Here is a 25006-nt window from a genome sequence, read left to right on the forward strand (position 1 = left end):
TTTATTGCATATTGTCTCAATGCATTTCTTCTCTGTTTCAGGGTGTGAGTTCAACGAAGCAGTGCCAGCCTCGTGTCACACAGTACCTCATACCACACAAGATTATGAAAACGGGCCTTTTTCAAAATGTCTTGAGGGTATCTTTTTAATGTTTAATATGCTGCAGTGCATTCATATCCTCACTGGACAAAAGCGCCTCTCTTCTGGGGTTAGGAGCAACACAGCTACATCGAGCCCTGCTGAGAATCTGGGTCCATCAGCTCAGGCTACATTGCTTTGAGCCCTGAACTAAAGTGAGCATCCTGAAGAGCTTAATCTTGGGTGAACTTGAGAGCCTGGGGAATCACTACACTGTAATCCACACTGGGATGGGGACATCCCCAAAATGGCTTTGGTTTGTGGCTTAGATAAAAAAAAAAATAGTGAGACTTGTGGTCTAGAATTAAGCAGGGAACCCTGAAAAGTTTTGTCAACGTACCTCTCACTGTTTGGCATGGAGCCATGATGGCTTCGAACATGCACTCCTTGCACTTGTACCTTTAGGGAGTTGGTGGCAGGGGAGTCTCACAGCCTGAGTGAACCACCGAGGCCATTGAAGCAGCACGGCCTTTTACCATCATACTGAAAGAGGAAGGCGGGCAGCAGTGGAGTGTCCAGTTGCCAAATAGACTTAAAATATGTCAAACACTCAGTGTAAGCAACTGTCACCAGGTGCTACGTGACTGTGTGAGACGCTGTGGTTTGGAAGAGGAAGTGGCTGACGTTAGAGGGTCCATGGGAATGTTTCGGTAAAGCCACTGCCTGTACTTTCATCATTGCTTGTTTCTATGATATGAGATTTGACACAGCTGTTGCTTGCAGGGCTTTTCTTTGAAGAGTTAGAAAATCCTAAAGCTGTCATTTAGTGAGTGATACTCTTCTATAAACTATCTGGACTTCTATAAATATTGCTGACTCCACGCAGGGCATTATTATCTAATCTCCCAGGGAACATCTCTAATCACAGTCTACCCGCCCATGTCAATCTAGGACACATCCAACCCTTAGAAATAGCAGTGGAGAAATCATAAAATGTTCTAACACATGGAGTTGGCAGACAAGTGCGAGACAAGATCACAAACTGTGCAAAATGAACAGTTTGCAAGTGAACAAGCTTCTCTCTTTCCCCCACCAAAGTGCTGGCTAAGTATCTTATGATGACTTCAAATTAACACACTAGCCTTCTTTCTTTTCTTTTTTTTTTTTTCTCCTAGATAGATTCAGCTTTAATCAGAGCTGTTGTTGGGTGTTGTTTTGAGTCTGCTGTGGAACAATTGCAAGACCAACCACTTCATATGAGCAAATAGTGCTCATATGAGCAAATAGATGTCAGGAAGAAGAACTGCATGGTTCTATTCACCTTTATCTTAATGGAACTTACCATTCAGGAAATGGATCATGAATGCCAGGGAAATTGTTTTCTTTATTTCTGGGTTGACCTTAATATATATGTCTTCCTCGAAAAGGCTATCATTAGTTAGACGAGAGTCTTACTGCAAAGTGTGAATTTGTGATAAGGTCATGTACCATTTTATGCTGGAGAGTGTTTTTTGTGAGGATTTTGATGGCTGGTTCTGTAAGTTTACTCACTTAAAAAGAAAGCAAAAAAAAAAAAGAACAGTGTTCCCTGGTAGACCACACAGGTGAGACATACAGCAGGCTCTTCCTGTACACCATGTATATGACTTACGAACACCAGCTTGCATTGTCTGGCTGAATACAAAAAGTACTTCATATTCAGCAAAGGCAAACATATGGCACTGGCAACACTCCACGTAAACAGGCTCGTGCAAACAAGATGATAAATTTATGGCTCACGTTGGTTGTCTTTGCTGTTACTTATTATTTATGGAGCAACCTTGAAGTGAGAGGCAGTATGAGTTATGGAACTTTTTATTGCAGCAGTGGTTTGAACTTCACAGGCGTTTCCAAGTTTTTACCCTAGCCATCAGGCAGAAGTTCCCTTTCTTTGTCCCATACCACCCTGGATACTATTTAAGCTGTACAGGTACCAATGAGATTACTACTTCTCAGAAAGTCTTATTACCTAGTAGTCAGGGTATCATAGTTGCCAAGATACAGGCTTAAAATTTGAAAATCTGGGGCTCTCATATTTTATTTTTTCATTTTAGGAGCACCATAACATGTAATCATTATGCAAAGAGTAGGGTTGCCACCTTTGAGAGCAAGTTCTGGCATACGCGCACAGTTCCGGGAAAGAGTTTAGTGTTTGTGACTGCAAACAAGCACTTCGCTTCAGCAAAAGGATGCTTCCTCCTGAAATAGATGGGTCATAAGCCTGTAAGTCTCCATTCTTGGAGATACTTAAATGTCATTTGGGCATGGTCTTGGGCAACCTGCTTGGTGGCCCTGCTTGAGCAGAAGGGCTGCACCAGATGAGCTCCAGAGACCCCTTCCAACCTCAGACATCCTGTGATTCTGTAAGGTGTTTGCTCTTGGCTTTGCTTCAGTAGCTTTAAGCCACAATGTGTTGGATCTGTAATTCTCGTTTTTGAGGTGTGACCTCCCTTGTATTGTTTAGGGGACACATGTGTAGCACTCAGGCCTGCGGGTGACACTTCCGAGTCAGGAAAGTATTCAAACCACTCAACATGAAGAACCTGAACTAGTCAGCACAGTACAGGAAGAGACAAGTACCTTCATAGCTCCATTGAGAAAAGCTGACCTTAGAACAAATGACCTGCAGTAAAGGAGCATTTTGTCTTTCTGTTCTGGTTTTGTTTTCTTTTTTTGGCAGGGTGGGGGGGTGTTTTAAACAGGTAAGCTTTGCAAAGAGGGAGATTTGACAGTTTTCTAAATATGCTTGCATGCACTCCAAAAATGCTTCACTCCCATCAAGATCCCAGGAGTTTCAGAACCTAGTCTGCCCACCTGATGTCGTATACATTACGAAGTGATCCCTGATGGGGTAAGAAGCTCGTAATAAATTGCATGAAAAATTAGGACCAGAATCTAATGAGATGAGAGCTCTGAAGATGGCTTTTCTCACAACTGCCAGGAGCCTGAGAAGGAGGGTAGCCCCTTATAGAACTGTGTATTTATAACAGATTTATATTTAGGTATCTATTGCATATGCGTTCATGAAGACACAAGAACTCAGCTAGTAAGGATCCAGCAATGGGAGTTACTGGAAACTATTGTCTGCTCAGCAGTATTTCTGTTGAAAATTTTTTTCCATTGAAATAATTAATATGATATGATACTTTGAGGCAAAACCCCAAGCACTAGGGATATAGTCTTGAAAGATTTGGTCTAGTTGGAGAAACAGATTGAATAGATGCTCTGCATAAAGATGAGGCTTGTTGCTTTTGGGCTGATGCATAAGGGCAATGTTTAAGCACCTGGTTTGGAGAAGCCCATTCTTCAGTATGATTTTGTTCGAAATTCTTGTGAGGGGATCTTTAATTATGCAGTCAACTTTGATGATAATTTGTAGTGATTGCTCAAAACTAACAGTTCCTTCTGCTAACAGAGAGCTACTTAGAGAAAATTACCTAACATTTCCATACAGGTTTGCATCCATCTTCAGTGTCATTGAAGCCAATTCCCAACATAATGAGCAATGACACAAACAGATTAGTGACTCCTTTCCTGAATTAAAACAACAGCATGGAAGCAAAAATAGAAGTATAGATTTATTAGAGAAGTTATCTAAAATACAATATTATTTTCCTCTTTAAATTAGAGCATATATTATTTCAATGAAAAGATATTTTGTATTATTCCTATGGTAATAACAACTTTTAAAGATAATACTTAATTCAGGACATTTTTAATTAAAAAAATCCAACACTACCATTAAGACATAATCAAGGTTGTTGATAGCATGGGTAAAAGTGTAAAACGGTCTCAAAAATATTTACATGTCAGTTTCTTAAAATCTAAGTAGTCTAATTCTCAATATTGATTTTGCTTTACTGTCTCAAAATACTTTTTTTCCTAAATCATATCTAGATTCTGTATTCCTGTGCTTTTCACAAAGCTTCAAGTTATCGTTAGTTACGTGTACTATCACACCTGTGGATGAGGTTTCTTAAAATGGCTTGTTTCGCTATCACCATATCTTCTCCCAAGTAGCCAACATACTGTTTGTTATACCAAAGTGTCAGTCGCAGTAATAGTCACCAAAATGCACACAGCCACCACCACCACCCCCCCCGCCCCAACCCCACACCTTAAGAACCCCTTCCTATTTGGCCAAAAGCCTTTCACATTTTATTAGCTGGCATTTTAGACGCAGAGCGAAAGAAAGAATGGATCTGGGAGACAAGATGTTGCCAGGGCACACATGGCAAAGGTTTGATTTGTGCTTAGCAAAAGGGGCTCCTCACAAACACAGCAGTTTCCAGCACGCTCGGCGCCGAGGTTACTGGAAGGAAGCTCTGACTTCTCTGCTCTTCAAAGGCTGACATGGGCGCCAGTTGTCCACCATGTGACACACAGGCTCATTCTCAGCACTGAAGCAAAGGCCACGGAGTTTGCACATCTGTGGAAAAAGGCACAAACATCCTCAAATCAAACGCGTACTCTAGTTTCAGCGGGACTATTTGAATTATCCACCTTGGGCCTGAGCCAAAGGTCCAACACAAAGTTTCGCCAGCACTAATGGTCTAGAGATGCTGTCACCACCCATGTGTCTCTGCATTTCAGCCACACCGCTTCCTGCCCCTGACACAGGCTCTCCTGCCCACAAAATATCCTAGCAACAAGAACTCAGCAAGCACAGGAAACAAAGACCTAGGCCCACAATTTCTGAATTCTGTGCACAAAGAGCTGTTTGTCCTTGATCCAGATCTGGAGAGAATCCTTTGCAAGTTGTACTGGTTCGGCTCTTTTATAAATTGGGGTTTTTTGTGTCTAGTTGATATTAAAAAAAAAAGAAATTGACCTTACCCTTCAGTCAAATTAAAACAGCTGAATTAATTCAAGATATCTTGATTTCCAAATGCTGTGAGAGAGAAAACTGTTCCACATCAATGGGAGCACACTGTGAGGTTTTAGTGCTTGCTCCTAAAGTAAAAGTGGTGTTTGCACAGTCTGATGTAATAAAAGCATCTTGATGTCTAAGTGGGCACCTCCAAAACTAAGAAAAAGACTGTGTCAAAATAATAACCCACCCCAAATGTGATGTCACACAGATAGCTGGAACTGCTGCCAGAAATATGTCGGTGGGACACAGGATTTTGTATGAGTCAGGCTGCAGGCCAGGCTTTCCCTCATTCAAGGGGGAAGGTTCCCAGCAGTGACCAGCCCAGGAGAGGACTTTAACTTCAGGATCAACCAGAACAAACTTCAGAGTTCAACCTCTGCCAGGAACTGCTGTGTCACTCCAGCACATGATAAACAGGCTCGGTACGCCCTGCTGTAATAGCCAGCTTTTATCTGTCTTTGGAAAACCAATTCAACTTAAACCCAGTGTCAATACTCTATGGTTTCTTGTTTTGATCAGTTTTGGAATGAAAAGGCAAGCTGCCACACACACTGTTTTGATCTCAAACCCATCTTTGAAATGTCGATGGTAATATGGAGGGGTGTATGTGGGAGAACAAGTGGTGTCTTTTACCGCTTGTAGGTGGTTAAAGTAGGTGTAGTAGGAAAAACAACTCTATTTTGGTGAATGTGCTCCTGCCCAAATATAAAACCATATTTGCAAACCTGGGATTACCAATAGCAATACCAGTAGTTTAAAACAAGTAAACAGTGTCAACTTTAATGCTCCCCTGCAGTTTGTTATTGGTAAACATTGCTGTAATGTTTATTTCCAATAGTTCTTCCTTAACATAATAAAAGATAGAATAAATGACAAGTCCCACAACAGCACTTCATTTTTCCTCACATCAGCTGAATAAACCCCATATTGTTAGCATGTCTGCCATTCATAAAATGGATTTAAGAGTCTGAAGGGTAAAATAAAGTCCTTCAGGACTAGTTTGTATTTATAGGCTCTAGATTCTATTTATATCTCCCACTTACACAGATGTAAACCGGAGGATGGAATCTTCCCTCTATGTAATTTCATTAATGAATGGTATAGAAAGCTAGGGCCAGCAGTGATTTAATCTGCACAAGCTCCTTCCTACTAGGAAGACTCTATCCTCCTCAAGCTGCTCAACAGAATAGAGGACTTTTTTTTTTAGGCATCAGACTTCTGGAATCTGCAAGTTTTGCCTCTTGCAAACAACGCAGTTTTGTTAGGATTGTCACAATTCTGCGTGGGATTTCCCAGTCTGTTCTGTGCTGAATAGAACTTGTGAAATGAGCTCTGTGTCCTGGAAATGATGGAAGATCAACAAACCAGATCTACTGTGTGAGACTGCAGATGCAGAATACGTGCTCTTCAGATGCTTGGTAAACCCGGTATTTTCAGGGCAAGTATACCCAGATATGTGATGTGTACATGTACAGCAAACCTGCCGATGCTCACAATACATGCTAGATGAACTCTGGGTGAGCAAATGGTCCTTTCATGCGTGCTACAAGTTTCCCACATTTTTACCACATGGCAGCTCTAATCATGTATCTGGAAAGTCTGATAAATTTTTTTAGAACTCCCAAACTCTACTTCCACGCATAGAAGCGGAGTCCTGCCAGAAGAGGATAACTACTGCAGATATATATTTTTGACGTGTAACGCTAGCTAACGCCCTGCATAGCTCTGCAGCAACATAAGCTGCCATTTCACACATCCGCAGGAGGGCTGAACCTAAGCAATCCGTACTACTCCAGTACGCATCTACTGGCACCATCCATTGGAGACCTACCTGCTCGGGGCTGACAGTGATGGGCTCCTTCAGAACGTGCCAGACGACACATTCGAGCAGTGGGGGAGTGGTCAGTGAGCCGGGGTACGTCCAGTAGTCTCTGCAGGCAGGAAGCAGTCCAGTGGGGTCAAAGTTTGTGAAGGCAGCTTGCTTCCCCTACAATAAAGAAAGCAGGTGGGCTAACGTCAGGGGAGAGACCACAGACGCGTGGTGGGCTTGCGGTAATAAAGTCTCCTAAGGGAAACACCATGTTTGGAGAAAGGCAGAAATGGAGTTTCAACCCAGCTACCTTTGGGTTGAAGGCCTTCAGCAATATATTTCTTACATTATTAAACTTGCAAGACATTGTTTCTCATTTCAAATGTTGAATTTATGTTCCTTGCTCCTAGAGATACGATTTGACCCTGCTTGAACAAACAATGAGTTTTCAGATGCCATGTACACCAATTGCACTGGAAATAGAGAACCCGGGAGATCTGCTGGAAATCCAGTTGCAGTAAATGGCAATACTCATTTACCCCAAAGGCAGCCTAATGGCAAAGATGGCAGTGTAGTCTCATTCTTTACTTTTCCTGCCCACATTTTTCATCAGCACAGGCCTTTACCCACTATGAAGGCACCTAATTACTCAGGAAGTACTTCTCATTTCTCATTAAGATCCCATATAAACTTCACACAATTTTAAATTACAGAAAGGCTTTTTTTCCTCCCAGAGTTATATATCCTGATCAAACTTCTTATCTGGACTCCCTCTAGAACCAGCCAAGAGCAGCATGCCCTCTTGGAGGAAGGAAATACATCCCAGATGCAGAGATGAGGGGAAGTGCCTTTTGCGTCTGTCACCACTGGCTAGAAAGGGCACCTAGAAGAGTAGTTTAGATTAGGAAGATGAATCCTACCCTATAGCTTTAAATTCAGTTAAAGGACAGAGAGGCATAGTCACAGAGATAAAAAATGAGCACCGTTCCTAGTATTCCCTGCCCTGTACTGAAACTTCATTTGAATCTTTTGCATTTAAAATTACAGGAACATTAGCGCTGATGCAGGAAGGTTTGTTTTACTTTTGTACATGTAGCAGACTGGGAAGTAGTAAATAATCTGCTCTCTGGAGAAGATAACAGTGCAGTTGTGATTGGTGTCAATCAACACAGACAGCAAATATTACCTTGGTTTGAATAGAGTTCAGAGCATCCACGACTTTCTGTATTTCAGGCTTGGCATTTCCTACCTGTAATACAAACCATATGAAAAGAAAATAATTGTGCACTCTCATGATACCTTTAGTTTTCTGTTACATTCCTCAAGGAAGCATTTTATAGTACATTTTGCCAGCACCACTTCATTACATAACAGAAGAATTAAAGCAAAAGTGACTGTAACTATAAAAAGTCTCTGTAAAATCATGCAAGTTGACAGTCAGCACAAATAGGTCAGCCAAGGACACTGGGCAGAATAAAGTTATTTTCATTTATGGTGTGTGGATTTATTTTTGGCCTTGAGCTGTTCTTTTTTTCACAGAAGTCACCCTCCTAATAAAATACAGCGAGGCCAGGAGAGACCACACACTGCTGGGGAGCAATCACCTTCTCCAACTAGCTGTGAAGACAATTCAACTATGACAAAATGCTCTGGAAATTTAACAGTGACCAGAAAAGGAAAATAGGTGTTATTTCGGCTGGTCCTGCTGCAGATTCGTGCACACACAATTTTGTCAGTGATAAGAGTTATGGCAGTGTCACTGTTGCGGTGAAGGCAAGTATGCTGCTATAGGGCCACCATAGTGATGGATGGCAGCCATACTCCATTGCTGGTGTACAGGTTTTATAGGTAGATGTCCTGGTTTGAGGACAGTAGAGAAAGCCAAGAATTTGGAGCACTATCTAGTTTGCTATGGGTTTATGCAGTATAGCATAATGCTGGCTTATTCTATCATTTAGGCTCTTAGGTCACCCCGCAACACAACGAACATAGAGGACTCATCCAAATAATACAGAAGAAAAAAAAAAATTAACTAACCTTCATGAAGATGCCTACCACAGCCAAACCATCAGGATGCTTCACAGCTTCAGCAAATTTACCATATTTTACATTCCAGTGAACTATATGGAGCTAGGAGCAAGAAAACAAGAAGCATTATGAAGATGATATTCCATCCACAAGATTTTACAAGTGAGGATGCAGGGAAGTAATTTATTAAACATTAAAAGCAGATGGTGTTTTACTGCTGAGATTTAAGAACTTTTGTGTACAGTTAAGAATTTATTGAATCATTCATCTACTTGCAAGTTTCATTTATGCAAAGAGATTTCTGTCATGCATTTTATTTTGCTTTTTGCTCTTATTCCCAGATGAGTTTTAAACACAAATTGGCTGTATCATTCCGTTTTTAGTTTGCTGAATGAAACTCCTGTTAGCTTCAGCAAGAGTTTTTTCCCCGGATGCAGCCTGCAGGATTTTGATGCAGGATTTTAATGCTATATATCCTGGAGTTCTTATCAGCACTGAAAGACACGATTGTCCAGTGTGAGGGAGAAGAGGCATTAACTACAGATTTGACCTGCAATCTAGAGATTTTTTAAAGATCTGTCCTGTCTTTTTTTGGAAAGCCTTTTGAACAAACATGAAATTAATCTCCAGGTCACGTTAGCCAGGACGTTGCTTTATTTTTGATTTCTGAGTTATTTCTAATTGAAGTTCATCTGGCTGTTTTCCCCATAACTGCACGTCAAGTTGAGCAAGTAATTATGGTACTGCGAACAGAAATAAGGCAATGGCAAGTTTCTCAGTTAAGACAAAGGCTACTTTATCTCATGAAAAAGCAGAGCCAATGAATTTGTGGAGCCATTTCTTTTATCTGTCAACGCAAATCATAGGTTTGTTCAGTCAATGTGCGTTTATGAAAGGGTTAAAAAAGTCTGTGGCAGCATCCAGAGGTAGTTTTCTAAACAGGGCACAAGGAAAGGTAGGATGCAAAGCACTAAAGTCACTCCATTTCTGTAATGAGACTGTAATACAGAGTCTTAAGCGGTCCAAGGGACATGTGGAGTCTTAAGGATACATTACAAATAGTGCCTGCAAGGTCTCACTTTGCTACCTGCCCTCTGCACAGCTCCCTTTGTTTCTTTGCTACCAGAAGATGAAAGGGTCAGCCAGAAGATTATTCTATTGCTTATCTGTCTCTGATGTTAAAAATTTAAACCAGGAAAAGGGGATGTGTGTGTACAGAGGTGCTGTAATGCTATTTCTTCATAATTTTCATAAGCCATTGAGAAAGCGAGGGGAAAAACCCAGGGATAATTAACGTGTGTTTTTCTGCTTCTATAGTCTCTTTCATGTGAAGTAGCTGGAAAAAAAGAAAATTACAAGAGTCCTCCAATTCTAATCTCTGCTACTGCAGGGAGTAGGTCCTGGGGTGGCATTGTACCAATATCTTCTATGGTAACCCCTACAATCTCTTGTCCTATGAAGATTTGTAGAGAAGCTGTTACCAGCAGTGGAAAACAATAACAAAAAAAATAAAATTCATTATACACAAGAGACAGGAACAGGAGAAGGTAAAGCATATCCTACCTCTGCATCATACTTCACACCATCCACTGTGTGCTCGGACCCTTGGCCCTCACAGGATCCCCAGTGAATGTGAAACTGTGCCAGCCTGTAGACTCCATCCAGCGCTCCTCCTTGCAGCACTGCAAAGCAAAGAGCCTCCATTAGCATCTCCCATAACCTTTGCTATCGAGTCTCACTTCGGGCTGGAACGCCCATCTCAAGTCCTCCAAGTGAATGAGAGTTCATTGCTCTGCATGCTGTCATGCTACTCCAGATCATCCTCAACGGTACATTCCTGCAATATGCCCAAATCAATAATAAACGTATAAAACCCGAAGTGACTTTACAGTGAGTGTCTCATCAGCAATTTTAACAGGCATGCTAATATTACAGGTGACGAGGGGAGAGCTAATGATGTAACTTTTCTGTCACCAAATAAATAAAAGGCCAAGAACAGCCTTTATAAGAAGCCCACATAGGATTATTCTATGAAAGTACACTTGAAGACCAAACCACACTTCACTTACTAACATACTCTGTCCCTTCATTTTAGACGCTTTATCCATTTAGGCCTTAATCCTGCGGTGGATTGGATTGAGTAAAATGCTTTTTGTTCCAAATTAAACCTAAACACCTGTTCGCTGCAGGCTACAGCAAGGTAAAGCACCAGGCAAGGCATTGCAGAGCTGTGAATCCAAGTCTCCTGTCCCTCCCCATCCTTTGCTCCTCAAGAATGAGTTTTAAGAAAATGGTGGTGAGAATGGCAACGCCTGCAGAGGCAGATTATTTTTAAAACGTGGATTGGAAGTGAGGCGGTTCCTTATGCTCTCCGCTATTGCCATTACTCCTGCTCTGGGACCGCTGAAGTGGAGGGCACAGCCACGCTTTCAATTACACAGGAGCAATTTCCCCTGAGCTCCCTTATTCTGCTTGTTCGTTTTAACCTTGTATTTAAACTGTGACCAATCACCATTATGATATGCAGGATCAAGCCCTATTACTGCAAAATGCTCAAGGCACAGGCAACGTCTCCTCCAGCACAGCATAAAGCACAGAACAATAACAAATAGTTCCATTAAATAGAGCTATTTATCTAAGTTATTAGAGAAAGGTTTCACACTGGTTTGTGGTTTGGTCTTTTTTCTTTTTTCTTTTTGCTAAGCGTCTCAAATTCACAATTAAACATTTAAGATGTAAATATTTAAAATTAGAAAAATATTTTAAAATTTAACTTGAAGTGTTATGTATCTTAGAGATCAATTTCTCTCTCCATATATATATACACATACATATATATAAAATAAAGTGACAGAAGAGTGCTGACATCAGATATTACATATAAGTGTGCTCTGTGTATGTGCCACAAACAAAATGGTTCTGTGGAATAAAGATGGTTTCCTTTCAGTCTGCAATTAGCCTTGACACTACCACAATACGTGCATGTGTGGAAAATATACATCAAAGGCAGATAAGAAAAGGTCACTGTCTGTTCAGGTTTGAATAATTCCAATTATATGCAAGCATGGACAACAATGGCTGTGGATACTTGGCAATGGGGAACTCAAAGTGGTGAGAAGGATTTGCCTAAAAAACTGGAATACATGAAAATTAAATATAAGATTTTATATAAAACACATTAGTTTCCACTGGCGTGCCTTTCACATGCAAAATTTGGGTTCAGTGGACAAATTTAGCATTTGCCTGGGGCTCCTTCTTTGGTAAGTATATTTAGAAGTCTCCCAACATGTATTTCTGTTTGAAAAATGTAAATATATGTTCCACTGCAGTCTTTGTAATTTCCGATACTGTAGCCAACACTGAACAGCCAAGAGACCAAGACTTGCCCTACCTATTGCCAAGCTATGTGATACAAAGAAGAACGGCTACTTAAAATAATTAAACAGGAACATATCTTATTCTACTTTCATGTTTCTGCATGTGCTAGTTGCCAAGAAGCAGAACTGTTTCAAGCACTGGACTACAAATCAGAATCCTTTTTTTCAGAACGGCGACCGTGAATGTGCACTAGCTCCTTCTGAAAATGAAGTAATCGGTTGCTATGTCTTTACAGATGCAAAAATCATTTAATCCACACAATATCACGTTTCATTTAAAAATGATGCCACGGAGCTGCAATGTTTCAGTTTCAGTTCCTTTAGCTGATGGACTTGCTGCTCGTTGCAGGTACAAATGGACTGAGGTTCCACCGTTCCTCAACCTCAAAGCACTAGCGCAGCACAGGTTAATTCGCCATTATTAATCGATGGAAAGCATGCTGAAAAGCAGAACCATGCAATCTTCTTCAATCCATTTGCAGTGTTATTTCTCTACTGTTTGCTATAGTCTTGTAAAACTCAAAAGATGCACAAAAAAATATCTTTGCGGTTTTTGCTTACTTTTCTCATTCTGTGGTTCTTAAATCCAGCACTAGCTTATTTTGACTCACAGCAGAGCATTCAAAGAAAGTAATAATTAGATTAGTGTAAATGAATACAAATTCAGCAGGCTTAATTACAGAACAGCCCTTCTTGTTCTAGCTTACATTAAGCAGTTATTTTTTTTAATACTTCTCAGACTTTCCAAACAAATAAAATTTAAAATTAAAACTTAAAAGGCAAAGTAGAAGTGTTAGAGCTTCATTTTTTTTTTTCTTCCAGTGCAAGCTTTTTAAACCACAAATGCTACCACCTTTTGCAAAGTAAGAGTTCAAGAATCAGAGCAACATTCACAGCTGGAACTTCCCTGTCCCGTGAACATCGATTCAGGTTACACTGATGGTAGTCCAACCTTTCCACTCCCTTTTTTTGAGGGATGGGGAAATACTCATCCATGTTTGAGCATCTCATCACTACCTCCCTTCCTTTTGAAATTAGTGTTAGTGTACACCACCCTGGAAATACACAGGTAGTTGTGCTCCCTGTTGCTATATAGCACAGCTTCAGATGCCAGGCCAAGCCAGCACCAGCCAACCTGGAAAACACGTTCTTTTCCTACAGGTTCATCCTACTCAACACAGTCTACATCAATAACCTGGTCTCCATACATCTGTAACAGCCTAAGAGATCACAGCTTGAAAATGCAACTTTTTTTCCCTATTTGACAGTTATTTGAAGTGTTACAGTGAGACAAATTTGAAGCTATTTTGCTTAGATTAAGAAGTGGTAACTGTTTTCAACCTTCTGCCATTTACTGGAAGTTACACTAGTAACATCCAGTAATTATATTGCACTGTTATTAAATGATCTCGTAACATTTTTTAAATTAGGTGAATATAAGTATTAGCAGCGCTCAATTGGAAAGTCAAACAATCACACAAACTGTTCCATTTATGTCTGTGGGGTTTCTTGGATAAAGAAGGTGAATTGGATTTCTCTCTATCACCCTTTCTCAGGATATTTGGAAACACACAGATATCCAAGGCCATTTTGCCGCATCTGGGACATCCGTTTACTGAGGCCACACAACTTCACTGGTCTAAGTCAGGACAAGTCACCAGGTAGTTACCTTTCCCATGTAGAACAGAATAGCTCTGTAAAAAAATACTGTGGACCACTTCATACCTTTCTTCAGGAAGCGTCAGCATCCACATCTGAATTGCAAAAATGCTGTTATTTAGTTACCGACTATGGGATATTCTCTCTACACAGAGCAGGAGACTAATAAATCTCATCAGCCTATCAAAGAAATAACCAAAATGGCTGAACTACAAGATCATTTCATGAGTTAGAACAAAGCCCTTCCTGTCATACAAATCAGCATTTTAAGAAAAATACTACTGTAAAGTTTGTTACTCTGAGAAAATGCAGAATGAGAAAGTGTTCAAGTGGAAATCACTGACAGCAAAGCCCCTTCCAGTAGCTGAAATAATGGGTCCACTACAGCCCGATGGATGGACAGAGCTCAAATCTTCAGAAGTTTAGTTCTAATTGAGATTCCACCAAACAAAAGCCTAGCAGCAGGTCATTGCAAGCATCTGCCTCTGAGGACAGCCCTCTTGCACACACGTTGTTTTGGCATAAAGGAAGCCATGATTTTGTAACAGCCTACAGTAGCCGTGCAGGTGTATATGACCTTGTAGATATGCGTATATGTCAATATATGCATAGTATATACATTAATGTTAATGTTCTGCAAGCTTTTGTGTATACACAGACATTTATATGATAGAAAACAGGCCTTGAGGAGACAATGTAGATGAAGTATTACTTCAGAAAAAAATAATCTTGAGCACCATGCACTATTAATGGCACAAAAAAGGCTCTTATGACGATGCTCAGGGATTAGCCTCATGTTCTTATGCAAGGATGGGCTTCCCTGTCTGACAGACTAAAGAGTTCAGTTAGGGTAAGCTGTCGCTTCTGTGAAACGTGGAGTACAGAGCATCACATTTTGTGAGATTCTTCCTTCTTTATGTTATCTCTTTCAGACATTCCTCCTAGGACACTGTATCATGACACGCAAGAGAGCAAGACAGCACGCAAGCATCTGACTGTAGGGATCATACTTGCAGAAAACATCTGTAATAGGTTTCACCAAGAGAAAAACTACGTAATTGGTATCTCATAAGAAAAAACCCAACCCTACTCTGACCTTGCTAGAGGGTTAGTCTGATAAGGCAGCAGGGATGTTCCACAGAGATAGACCAGAATGAAACATCTGCCAAAATGCAGCAGGTCTGCAGACGTGTGTATCAGCAGCGGGTCAGTGATTCCGATTCACCTCATCTGAACTATTTCATCCAGACTGGGTAGCAGCCAGAGAGACTCTGACCTGCTTAAGGATACAAAGTCATTTAGATTCTTAACTTTCCTCCCACCCCCTGGGACCAGTGGAGTTTAGTTCTCATGTAGTCTCTTAAATGGAGATTGAGAGTCATGAGGTGCTGTACTGAGACCCGGAGCAGCCTTCAGTCCTCATGTTTCACACCATATGAGCTGACAACAGAGTTGGAAGTATTAAAATTTTAAAAGTAACAATTGTTTTAATTTCTGATGGTAATAGCTATAATACTAGTCTCAGTGACTGCTTACAGTACTGAAAATTGTGTATTGGACATGGTGCTCATACTACGTTGAGGTCTAATGAAGGATGAACAGACTTAAGGTGTGAACGTTGCCTCTAAGTACGCAGCTGGCCCTCATGCCTGTAAGTAATTGAACAAATATATCAGCTGGGAAGAGCAGTCATGGTGACATCTGGCACACAGCTTCATTATGTCTTAAAAATCAACTTTTCCAAGCGGCCCTAGCTGATAACAACTGACTAGTTTCTCCTGGTTTTGCGCTAAATGCACCTCTAGAGGAGGGATTTGGAAGAAGGGAAGGAAGTTGCCAGGATTCTTAAACACACAATCCATGCCAAATTTCTGCTCAGAAGTTGCATGTTAAAAAAAAAAAAAGCTGATGTTAAGTGAAGAAGGGCAGTTTTGGGCTCTGTAAAGAAACAAAGGCTTGAAACATGCAGGACTGATCTGAAGCCCTCTCACCTTCCCTTCCAGTTCCTGGAAGCACTAGAACTATTCTTAAGTCACCTGCTTTCGTAGCCTTTGCAGCTTCTGGTGATCCCAGTTCACTAGAGAAATGACTTAATGATCAGACACCCTCTGGGACCTCTGACTTTCTTGTCAAGCAGTGCACAAAAGTACTTGTGACACATGGGCAGATGTCTGAATACTATAATCTATAAGCAGTCAGTTCCCTGACTTATGATTCAGAAGGGCCAGCACGTTATTTAGGCTACACTGCACTGTGGACCTTCAATCCATGACTGTATACTGCTAACATGCAATAATGTTCTGGTATAGCTAATGTTACATCTTCTGAGCTGGGAAGCCTAAAAATAGCCCAGCGACCTGGATTAAAAGTTGTGCCTTAAGGACAACTGACCTGCGTGTTTCTTCCTCAGTTTACCTGATGGGGCAGAAGTGTAGGAGAAGAGCAACAGTGGCAGAACTTTCAGAGCTAACACACTGCCAACCAAGCAGTGCTAACGATGCACTGGCTGTTGAATAACAAATCTAACAAAATAAATTTGTTTGTTTACAGCAAGTCATAATTCAAGACAGTTGAAGCTTCCTCATTCATATTTACAGTTATATTTGGCAATGTATTTGATTACAACTACTGAAAGTCTCCCAGGGGGTGGATAATTCCAAGGTCAATACAGTATTTCCATTTCCCTAGGTCTCCCCATAATTTTAAGTCCTACTATGACTGAATATCTGCAAAAAGTGTCAGATTTCTTTGGTACTCTGTCTTGGATATCAGTATTATCTTTAGCTTAGCAGCAATGAAGGAAAAGGAAATAATTAAGAGACTCGTCCACCAGCAGAAATTATCAGGACACTTATTAATGTCTCTAGAGCTTTACACCATAGTTGCAATTCACGTCTGTCAGGCTCTACAGCTAAAATATATTTTAATATTCTTGTTATTAAATAAATTAATTGCTGATTGACTTACAATCATAGAATCATTTAGGTTGGAAAAGACCTTTAAGATCACCAAGTCCAACTGTTAACCTGGCACTGACAAGTTACCACTAAGCCATGTCCCTTCAGCACCACATCTTCCTGTCTTTTAAATACCTCCAGGGATGGTGACTCAACAATTTCCTTGGGCAGCCTGTTCCAATGCTTATTAACCCTTTCAGTGTAAAAATTTTTCCTAATATCCAATCTAAACCTCCCCTGGTGCAACTTGAGGCCATTTCCTCTCATCCTATCACCTGTTACTTGGGAGAAGAGACCAACCCCCACCTGGCTACAACCTCCTTTCAGGTAGTTGTAGAGCGCGATATGGTCTCCCCTCAGCCTCCTTTTGTCCAGGCTGAACAACCCCAGTTCCCTCAGCCGCTCCTCAGAAGACTTGTTCTCCAGACCCCTCACCAGCTTCATTGCCCTTCTCTGGACCCGTTCCAGCACCTCAGTGTCTTTCCTGTAGTGAGGGGCCCAAAACTGGACACAGTACTCGAGGTGGGGCCTCACCAGTGCCGAGTACAGGGGGACGATCACTTCCCTAGTCCTCCTGGCCACACCACTTCTGATACAAGCCAGGACATTATTGGCCTTCTTGGCCATCTGGGCACACCGCCGGCTCATATTCAGCTGGCTGTTGACCAACACCCCCAGGTCCTTTTCCACCAGGCAGCTTTTCCACCACTCTTCGACAAGCCTGTAGCACTGCATGGGGTTGTTGTGACCCTACTGCAGGACCCAGCACCTGGCCTTGTTGAACCTTATACCATTGGCCTCAGCCCATTGATCCACCCTTTCCAGATCCCTCTGTAGGCGCTTCCTACCCTCAAGCAGATCAACATTCCCGCCCAACTTGTTGCCATCTACAAACTTACTGAGGGTGCACTAAATCCCCTCATCCAGATCATTGATAAAGATATTAATCAGAACCAGCCCCAATACTGAGCCCTGGATAACACCACTTGTGACCAGCCACCAACTGGATTTAACTCCATTCACCATCTGGACAGGTTTTTTTACCCAGAGTACACCCACCCAAAATATGAACAGCCAGTTCTTCCTTTTTTAAGCTGATCATACACGTGACCAGAAAATACTGATACAGCCCTTACTGCTGTGAGAGCTCCCCGTTGGAATTTCAGGTTTTAGGTGAATTCTCGAAAGTTTTCCATGAAATTTACATAGAGAACACATTGTAAGTATGTTGCAAAATCTTGGGCTCTTGAGGCTTTCTTGATGCAAGTCACTTCCTGTGGTTTTACAGCTCTGAGAAGCTGCTGTTTACTTCTGTCTTTTAAAGTGAGTGAAACTATACGCTTGCCCTTACAGCAGACTATAATATGAAGTGTTTAATATGATAAAATTAGTACCCTTAATGAGGATATTTGCTATAAAGTTCCTAAAATAAGGTCCATTGTTATAATTTAACAGTTATCATCAGCACCATTCGCTTCACTCATACGTGGAAGGTCAGATCCCAGGATACAAGAGTGGATGAACTTGCATTTGTAGTTTTATTCCTGGTGCCACTCTTATCTTAACGAATTTTTGCTTTTATTTAAGTTATAGAAATTTTAAAGATGAATGCTAAAGGTAAATACTTGAACTTTCACCACTTTAAAAGACAGTAGACACGACAACTAAGAAAGCAACTGCATGAACTGAAGGAGAAGAGAACCTAAGTAACAACTGGAAGAGGAAGTTCACTGTTTGCTTTCTCCATACAAGTCTAAGAAAACATTCCAAGAGACTTGAAGGAAACAAGACAGAAGACATCCTTTTATCTAAGAGAAAACCCTGGAATTTCAGCAAACGAAAAAATTGTTCATAAACATGGCAATGCTGGCTTGTGAATTTTCTTTCAGTACACCATTTCTACCAACTAGCAACTGTGAAATACGAAGGGGATTCACTTTGGGAACTGACTGAGCCTTTAGAGGCGTATTCTGGAATATAACAGCTGTCACGTAGCCCAAGAAATTCAAAGGTTGTAGTACAAGAACTGAAATTTCTATTTGGGAGTATTGGGTATAGTTGCTTAGGAAGAGGTTTTTTCTAAGGATGCTTAGTAACATCTAAGCATATCTAATAAAATTAACAAGGAAGTAAAACCAAGTCAGCTACTAAAGCTATCACAAAGACTTTAACACCCTTTCTCTATTAAGACATCATTGTAAGATAAAACTGTACAGGTCACAGGCATAATTACAAACCAAATCAAGAGTTATGTCTATAAAGCTCCACCTATTAGTAAAGGGATCTTTTAAGAGCAGAGAAGAAAGCATTTTCTTCCGTGAAGATATATTAGTCACATAAATTGCTCATAGATTATTTTTGTTTAAAAAGTTAAACTTTTATTTTACAGCCTTACTATGGTAAAGAATATAGATGAGATATCATTTTAGGAAATCCTGTTTTTTTTTTCTTTTAGGTTTTTAGGCAGAAGGTATGGGCAGAAGCTTTATGTCACACATTCTTGTAGGCACACAAATAACGTAACAAAGGAAGAGGAAGAAACTTTTATTTGGGGGAAAAATATTTTACATCAAAGTTTTGATTATTCTGATATCTACTTCTTGTTAATTGTGACCAACAGTATTCACGTTACATATTTTCTGAATCAAGGAAATAAGGAACAGCTACTTTCAAAGAGTTTTATCCAAACATGTATTTTGGCTTTTTTTACCTATTTTTACTATACTATTACTACCTGTATTTTTTATTACAAGAACTCATTTTGCATACCCTGCAGAGCAAGGAGTCATCAAACAGCCAATACTACCTAGAACTGCTGTTCAATTTACTTAAGTGTCATTAGTTATGAGCCTGAAGATTCTTAATGAATGGATCTACTTCTTTGTTTGCGAATAATCTTCAAGACATGAGTAATTGCACACAATGATCTTATTACTTCATTTTGCGCCTACTACCACAGATAATTCATTACTGCATATGGGATAGCTCATAGGAGCAGGCACTAAACCCTGTGGGAAGTATTTACAGGCTTTTGTTGCATTGTCTTCTGTAAAACATACCAGCACATCACATTATTTCACATAGCTTCTCCTTCTGACGGTGCATGATGTCTAACCAAGAATTTGGTACACACGCTATAGTCGCAAATTCAGAAATAGGAGTGAATCAAGCACAGTCAAGTCAGACAGCTCTATTTTGTGTAAGGAAAGTAGGTTACCTAGTTAACTGCATACAAATGAAGGCATTAAGCATGCTGCCAGGTAGATTCTATGCATTTTAATTTTCAATAGTAAGTGTGATCCTGAAGGCCACCCTTACCTGGCCTCAGAGAGATCTGTTTAATGCTTTTTTTTTCCCTAAAGAATAATCAGTTTCTGATTCACTAGTAGAGCTACTGAGAATGTTTCTACTTGCATCTCCTATCCTCCCACTCTGAAAGCTGTGTCACTGCATATCTGTCAGAGGATCCCTGTCACAGATGTTCTGGTTCTGCACCGACTTTCCTCATAAAAAGCATTCTTCCTACAGGCGTTTCTTTAGATTATTATTACTTTCCTGCCATTTTTTCCTCCCAAGTTCCCACATACAACCTAGTTTTCACAGTCTTTCCAAACTTATGCACATGCAAAGTGAACACATAATAGTTTTGTTATACCAGGAGGGTCTGAACCTGTTTCCTTAGAGCTCAGCGAGAGCAGATTCGCATGTAGCTGGTGAAAAGATAATCCCTTTTTCTGTACTCTGAATCATTCACCTTATTCCCCATGACACTCTTAAACGAACGTGCATTCAGCTCCTTCAGCTTCTCAGTGCTGAAAATGCCCTGAGAAAAATAAACACTAAGAAGCCAGACTATCTTTTTCCTTTTTTTCTTTAAACCATACAAATATTAATATGGATGCTCTGCCTAAATTATACATGGACCTATGTGCATTTATATGCCTGTGAACACTTTTAGCTGACCGCCTAACATTGTTCAGTATAAAGACTGTAATTAAAATACAAAGTCAAATTCTTAGTGCAATGCTGAATGTCTGTTATACTGTTATATTACATTACCTGCAACCCCTCCACATTTTTAGTAGGCATGGATTATTTGTTTTCAGCACCATTCCCTAAATGGCATTTCCAACAAAATGCTTAGGAAAAACAGGGCACTTGCTCAAGGAAGTTAAATCAGGCAGTGCCTTACAATGGGATTGTTTTTGCTGTCTAAATTAAAAATAGAGGCACATTCATTGTAGCAGGGTGATGATTTCTGCAAATTCAGCCAGCTGAAAAGCTACAATCAAAGACAAGCTACAAAACCCTTGTTGCAACTGTCCATCAGTGCGGCCGTTCCTTTCAGTAAGGATTAGTAAAAGGTTTGCAGGATTCAGTGTTTAATTTCACCATACAGTAGGATGAACAGTAAGACGCTGTGGAACGACTGCCTGCTAGCGAACTTTGTAGGAATGTGTCAAACATATTATCTTTATCTAGAAAGTCCAGCGTCAAGAAATGTCAGGGATAATACTTGTTTAAATTACAAAAGAACAAAGAGGTATTTTCTAATCATTCCTTTTGTTTCTCTACTAACCTGGGAGCATACTGGCTTCAGAAATATGGGATAATATTTTGATAACCAAAGAAACTATTTCCAAACTATTTCCACTTCAAGTTGTGAACTGTAATCCTTTGTTATTCTAAGGACAATTTCTTCCTATGATGTATTTTGCCTCTTCTTTTAACCATTTGGTCGATAGCTTGTGATGAGCTCTGCCTAAAATTGTTCTTGTCAAATAGCCTTTTTTTTTTTTTCACTGCACAGCTGAGCCCTTATCTAAATCATAAAGAAACATAAACAAACAAAAAGAGAGCAAATAACTTCTCTGGAGTTTAGAGCAGGGCAACTCCAAACTGCCCAGATAGGCTTAGTTTTCTTCTAACGGGAGCTCAGCTTTCTTCTAGTGTAAAGGAGCTGTACGGGATGCTGAATCCTTACGGGCTGAATCCCGACCTTAGTGAAGCCAAAACACTTTGGACTTTTTTGTCTTTAAAAAAAACCTATGACCTCAGTAGACATTTTAGCAACAGTTTCTTCCACCTCTACCCGTGCACACAACGATGAGGTCTCACCTGACTTGTCGGAAGAATCATCAAACTCCACGTTGAAGGAATGCCCGTTGTTGACGATGCTCCGAGCCGTGCCGGCGTCGTAACTGAAGCTGAGAGGCTTCAGCGAGGAGTCGTACTTGGCCGCCTTGCTGCTGATGGCAATGGGGGACTGGCGCTCTCCATTGGCGATGGGGAAGTGTTCGTGCCAGTGAGCGGGCCCTGCAAGACAGCGTTAGGAAGCTCAGTGGGAAAAGACGTGAAGCTCGGGGGACATAAGTGATAACCCTCACTCTAGAAATCGGGATGTTTTAACACCAGCATCATAATGTACATCGTAACGTACATCATAATGCACCACCTGTGCGGGCTGCCGGTGCCCGCAACGGAGACGAGGGGAAGTCCCAGCTGGGGACCAAGGCAGGGACCCGGCAGCCCCTGAGCCTTGAAGGCTAAGGCTGGGGTTTTACGGGGGCGTCCTTCTAGACGGCCACCCCGTCCTGCTAGAGCAGCGCCCCGTCCTCCCCTCTTCCTTGCTCCGTGACCGAAGTAAAGGAACGACAGCAGGAAACCAAGAGATGCTCCAGGCAAAACCGCGCGGCGCGCCGGGCTCGCTGCTCGGGCGCAGGTGGCATCTCAAGGTTAAAAGGGAAAAAAAAAAAAAAAAAAAAGAAAAAAAAGCGCCACCGAGCTCATTCGCGCTCCGGGCAAGGGCTCGGTGCGAGGCGCAGCGGGCAGGTCCCGGGCGCTGCTCCCGGAGACCTGCCGGCAGGTGTCCCGCACCGCGCCGGGCACTCACCGTCCTGGCTGCCGTACCCCCAGTGGTGGGACATGGTGCGCGGCCCGGCTCCCTCCGCGGAGGCTGTCGCAGCGCCGTGGCCCCGGCGCGCTCTCAGGGGCTTTTATAGGCTCCCGCCAACTCCATGCCTTTCTCCGCGGCCGAAGGAAGGGGTGGGGAGCGCGGACGGGGGCGGAGGGAGACTCCGCTGGGGGCGGAGAGAACCCTCCCTTAATAATCCGCGTTCGGCCGCGGCCGCGGAGCTGCGGCGGGCCCGGCCGGCAGCGCCCCCGGCAGCCGGGCGGTGCGGAGCGGCCGCAGGCAGGGCGGGGGCGGCGGCAGGGGCCCCCCTCCCTCCGCTGCCTTCCCCCCCCCGCCCCGCATTGCGCACCTGCGGGCGCTGCACGGAGCGCCGCGGAGCGCCGTGACCTTGGGGAGGTGCCGGTGCCGGGCGGCGGGTACGCGGGTGCGTGGGGCTGTGTGTGTGTGTGTGCGCGTACGTGCGTGTGCGGGGCCGGGCACGGCGATCTCCTGCTGCTCCCTGCTGGGGCTGGGGGGAAAGGCTCGGCAGCCAGCGCAGCTCCCGCCGGGGGCGGGGGGGGGGGGCGGCGGGGTTTGATGGGGAAACGGCCGGTTTTTGTCGTAGGTGCCGGGTTTTGGAAGGGATTAACGGGGATTTAGAGGCGGAGGTCGACGCGCTTTGCCGAGGGGAGCTGCGGTCACGCTTCGGGAGCACGAGAACGTTGTTGCTTGTTACTTCATGGTGTATTTTTTCTGATGGCTTTGGGAGGGGACAGCAGGTAGAGCTCTGCTTGTGTTCGCTTCTTAGCGTTTAGGAAAGACACACCGTGAGAGCGACTCGGCTACCGCTCCCGAGGATGGACTTGCGAGGATAAAATTGAGCAATACATATTTCAGATGCTTTTATATTGCACAACGCTCCGGTGTTTTATCGCCGGACAGGAGGGCTCAGACTCTTTTGCAAAGGGCTGCAGTCAGTCGTGTGCCGGGTCCCCTCGTCCCCACGCTGGCAGGCCCCGTGAAGCGACTCGTACCCGAGTGGGTTTGCAGATGATCCCTTTGGAATGCTTTCCTGTGTCCTCTTGCTCCGAGCAATTTTTGGTATGGGAATGACATTGTAAATGTAATATTAGTTTATCCTATATTCTTAGTAAGAGGGTTTATTCAAATATGGTTTTAATTCTATTCTGTTGTGGTTCAACCTCAGAGGTCCAAATGCTGTTGTCAGAGAGGTCATTGTTAAGTCTAGAACAACAACATCAGAATGACTCCATCATTTACATTCAGCATTGTAAAATGTGTGTCATTTGTTTTTATTTGTTAAGAGTGTGTATGGGGGGGAAAGTCTATTCATACAATGTGGTTACTGTTGCTAATAGCAAAAGAAACCAGCTGGGAAATTGCTTATAAAAATTAAAGGCATTTCTCAGACCTCTTCAACTATAAGCAGAAAATATTTAAAGCTTATTACTGATTAACACAGTGTGTGTCCTCTCACGTTTGCATGCCTCTACTCAAGATGATTTAGCGACCACAAAATGGAAATGTGAAGGCAAAACTGTATACACAGAAGTTATTTAGAAGTGGCTGTAGTGTATGCGATGTAGAATAGCAAATGGAAATGCACATGTTAGAAATTTATTACGAATTCCTTGTTTGCTTGTTATAGATACTTTCCGGCAATTGCTTTTACATCTGCTGATTGTGCTGTCCGAGTGTATTGACAGTCTCTCATAAACACACAGATATACAAATCCATACAGGTAGGAATCCTTGAAGAATAAAGCAGAAAACTTCTCTCAATGTTACAGGAAGGAATAAGATTTCTGTACATTTCGGAAGGCTTCCTTCCGTTTAATCTTACTACAAAAAAATCAATTCAGCCCGATTCCTCTGCACTCTCATATGTCGAGCTTCCACTGACGTCAAAGGGTAAGTACCATATAAAGGACAAGAACAGGATTAAGCACGACACAATGTTTGGCATGGTAGGCTTCCTCAAAGATCTACTTAGGGTTCTTACCAGGGAAATGAAGTCAATCAGCAGCAGCACCGAGGGACTGGGATTTTAATTACCTGAATCTTCGTTTTATCACATTATTTCTATCCGTAGGTATGTGGTACATGCTAAGCACACACAGACATACATTCACAAACAGAAGGTCCATTGTTTTTAAGATCAAAGACCCATTTTCTTTGATCATTCAGCAGTTAGTACTTGCAGGCTTGAGCCCACGCAAAGAAGCTGCTATTGAGAGCCTCCCATTGACTTGGGCTCGTTGATTCCAGCCT

General features: G+C 42.0%; 1 protein-coding gene and 1 long non-coding RNA gene across 2 annotated transcripts; one reads left to right on the forward strand and one right to left on the reverse strand.

The window, feature by feature from the left end:
- Nucleotides 1-3682: 3682 nt before the first annotated feature.
- Nucleotides 3683-22873, reverse strand: LOC128904816 (carbonic anhydrase 2). The gene is made up of 7 exons (XM_054189590.1): nucleotides 22715-22873; nucleotides 21940-22137; nucleotides 10392-10510; nucleotides 8838-8930; nucleotides 7987-8049; nucleotides 6822-6977; nucleotides 3683-4546 (listed from the first exon to the last, which is right to left on the reverse strand). Exons 1-7 carry the CDS (start codon nucleotides 22746-22748, stop codon nucleotides 4427-4429), a joined length of 783 nt encoding a protein of 260 aa, XP_054045565.1. The 5' UTR covers nucleotides 22749-22873; the 3' UTR covers nucleotides 3683-4426.
- A 173-nt stretch (nucleotides 22874-23046) lies between these two features.
- On the forward strand, nucleotides 23047-23899 carry LOC128904817 (uncharacterized). The gene is made up of 2 exons (XR_008464640.1): nucleotides 23047-23159; nucleotides 23523-23899. It is a non-coding gene; the product is annotated as an uncharacterized LOC128904817 (long non-coding RNA).
- The last annotated feature ends 1107 nt before the right edge of the window (nucleotides 23900-25006 follow it).

The sequence above is a fragment of the Rissa tridactyla genome, chromosome 2 (assembly GCF_028500815.1).
Source record: "Rissa tridactyla isolate bRisTri1 chromosome 2, bRisTri1.patW.cur.20221130, whole genome shotgun sequence".
Taxonomy (NCBI): domain Eukaryota; kingdom Metazoa; phylum Chordata; class Aves; order Charadriiformes; family Laridae; genus Rissa; species Rissa tridactyla.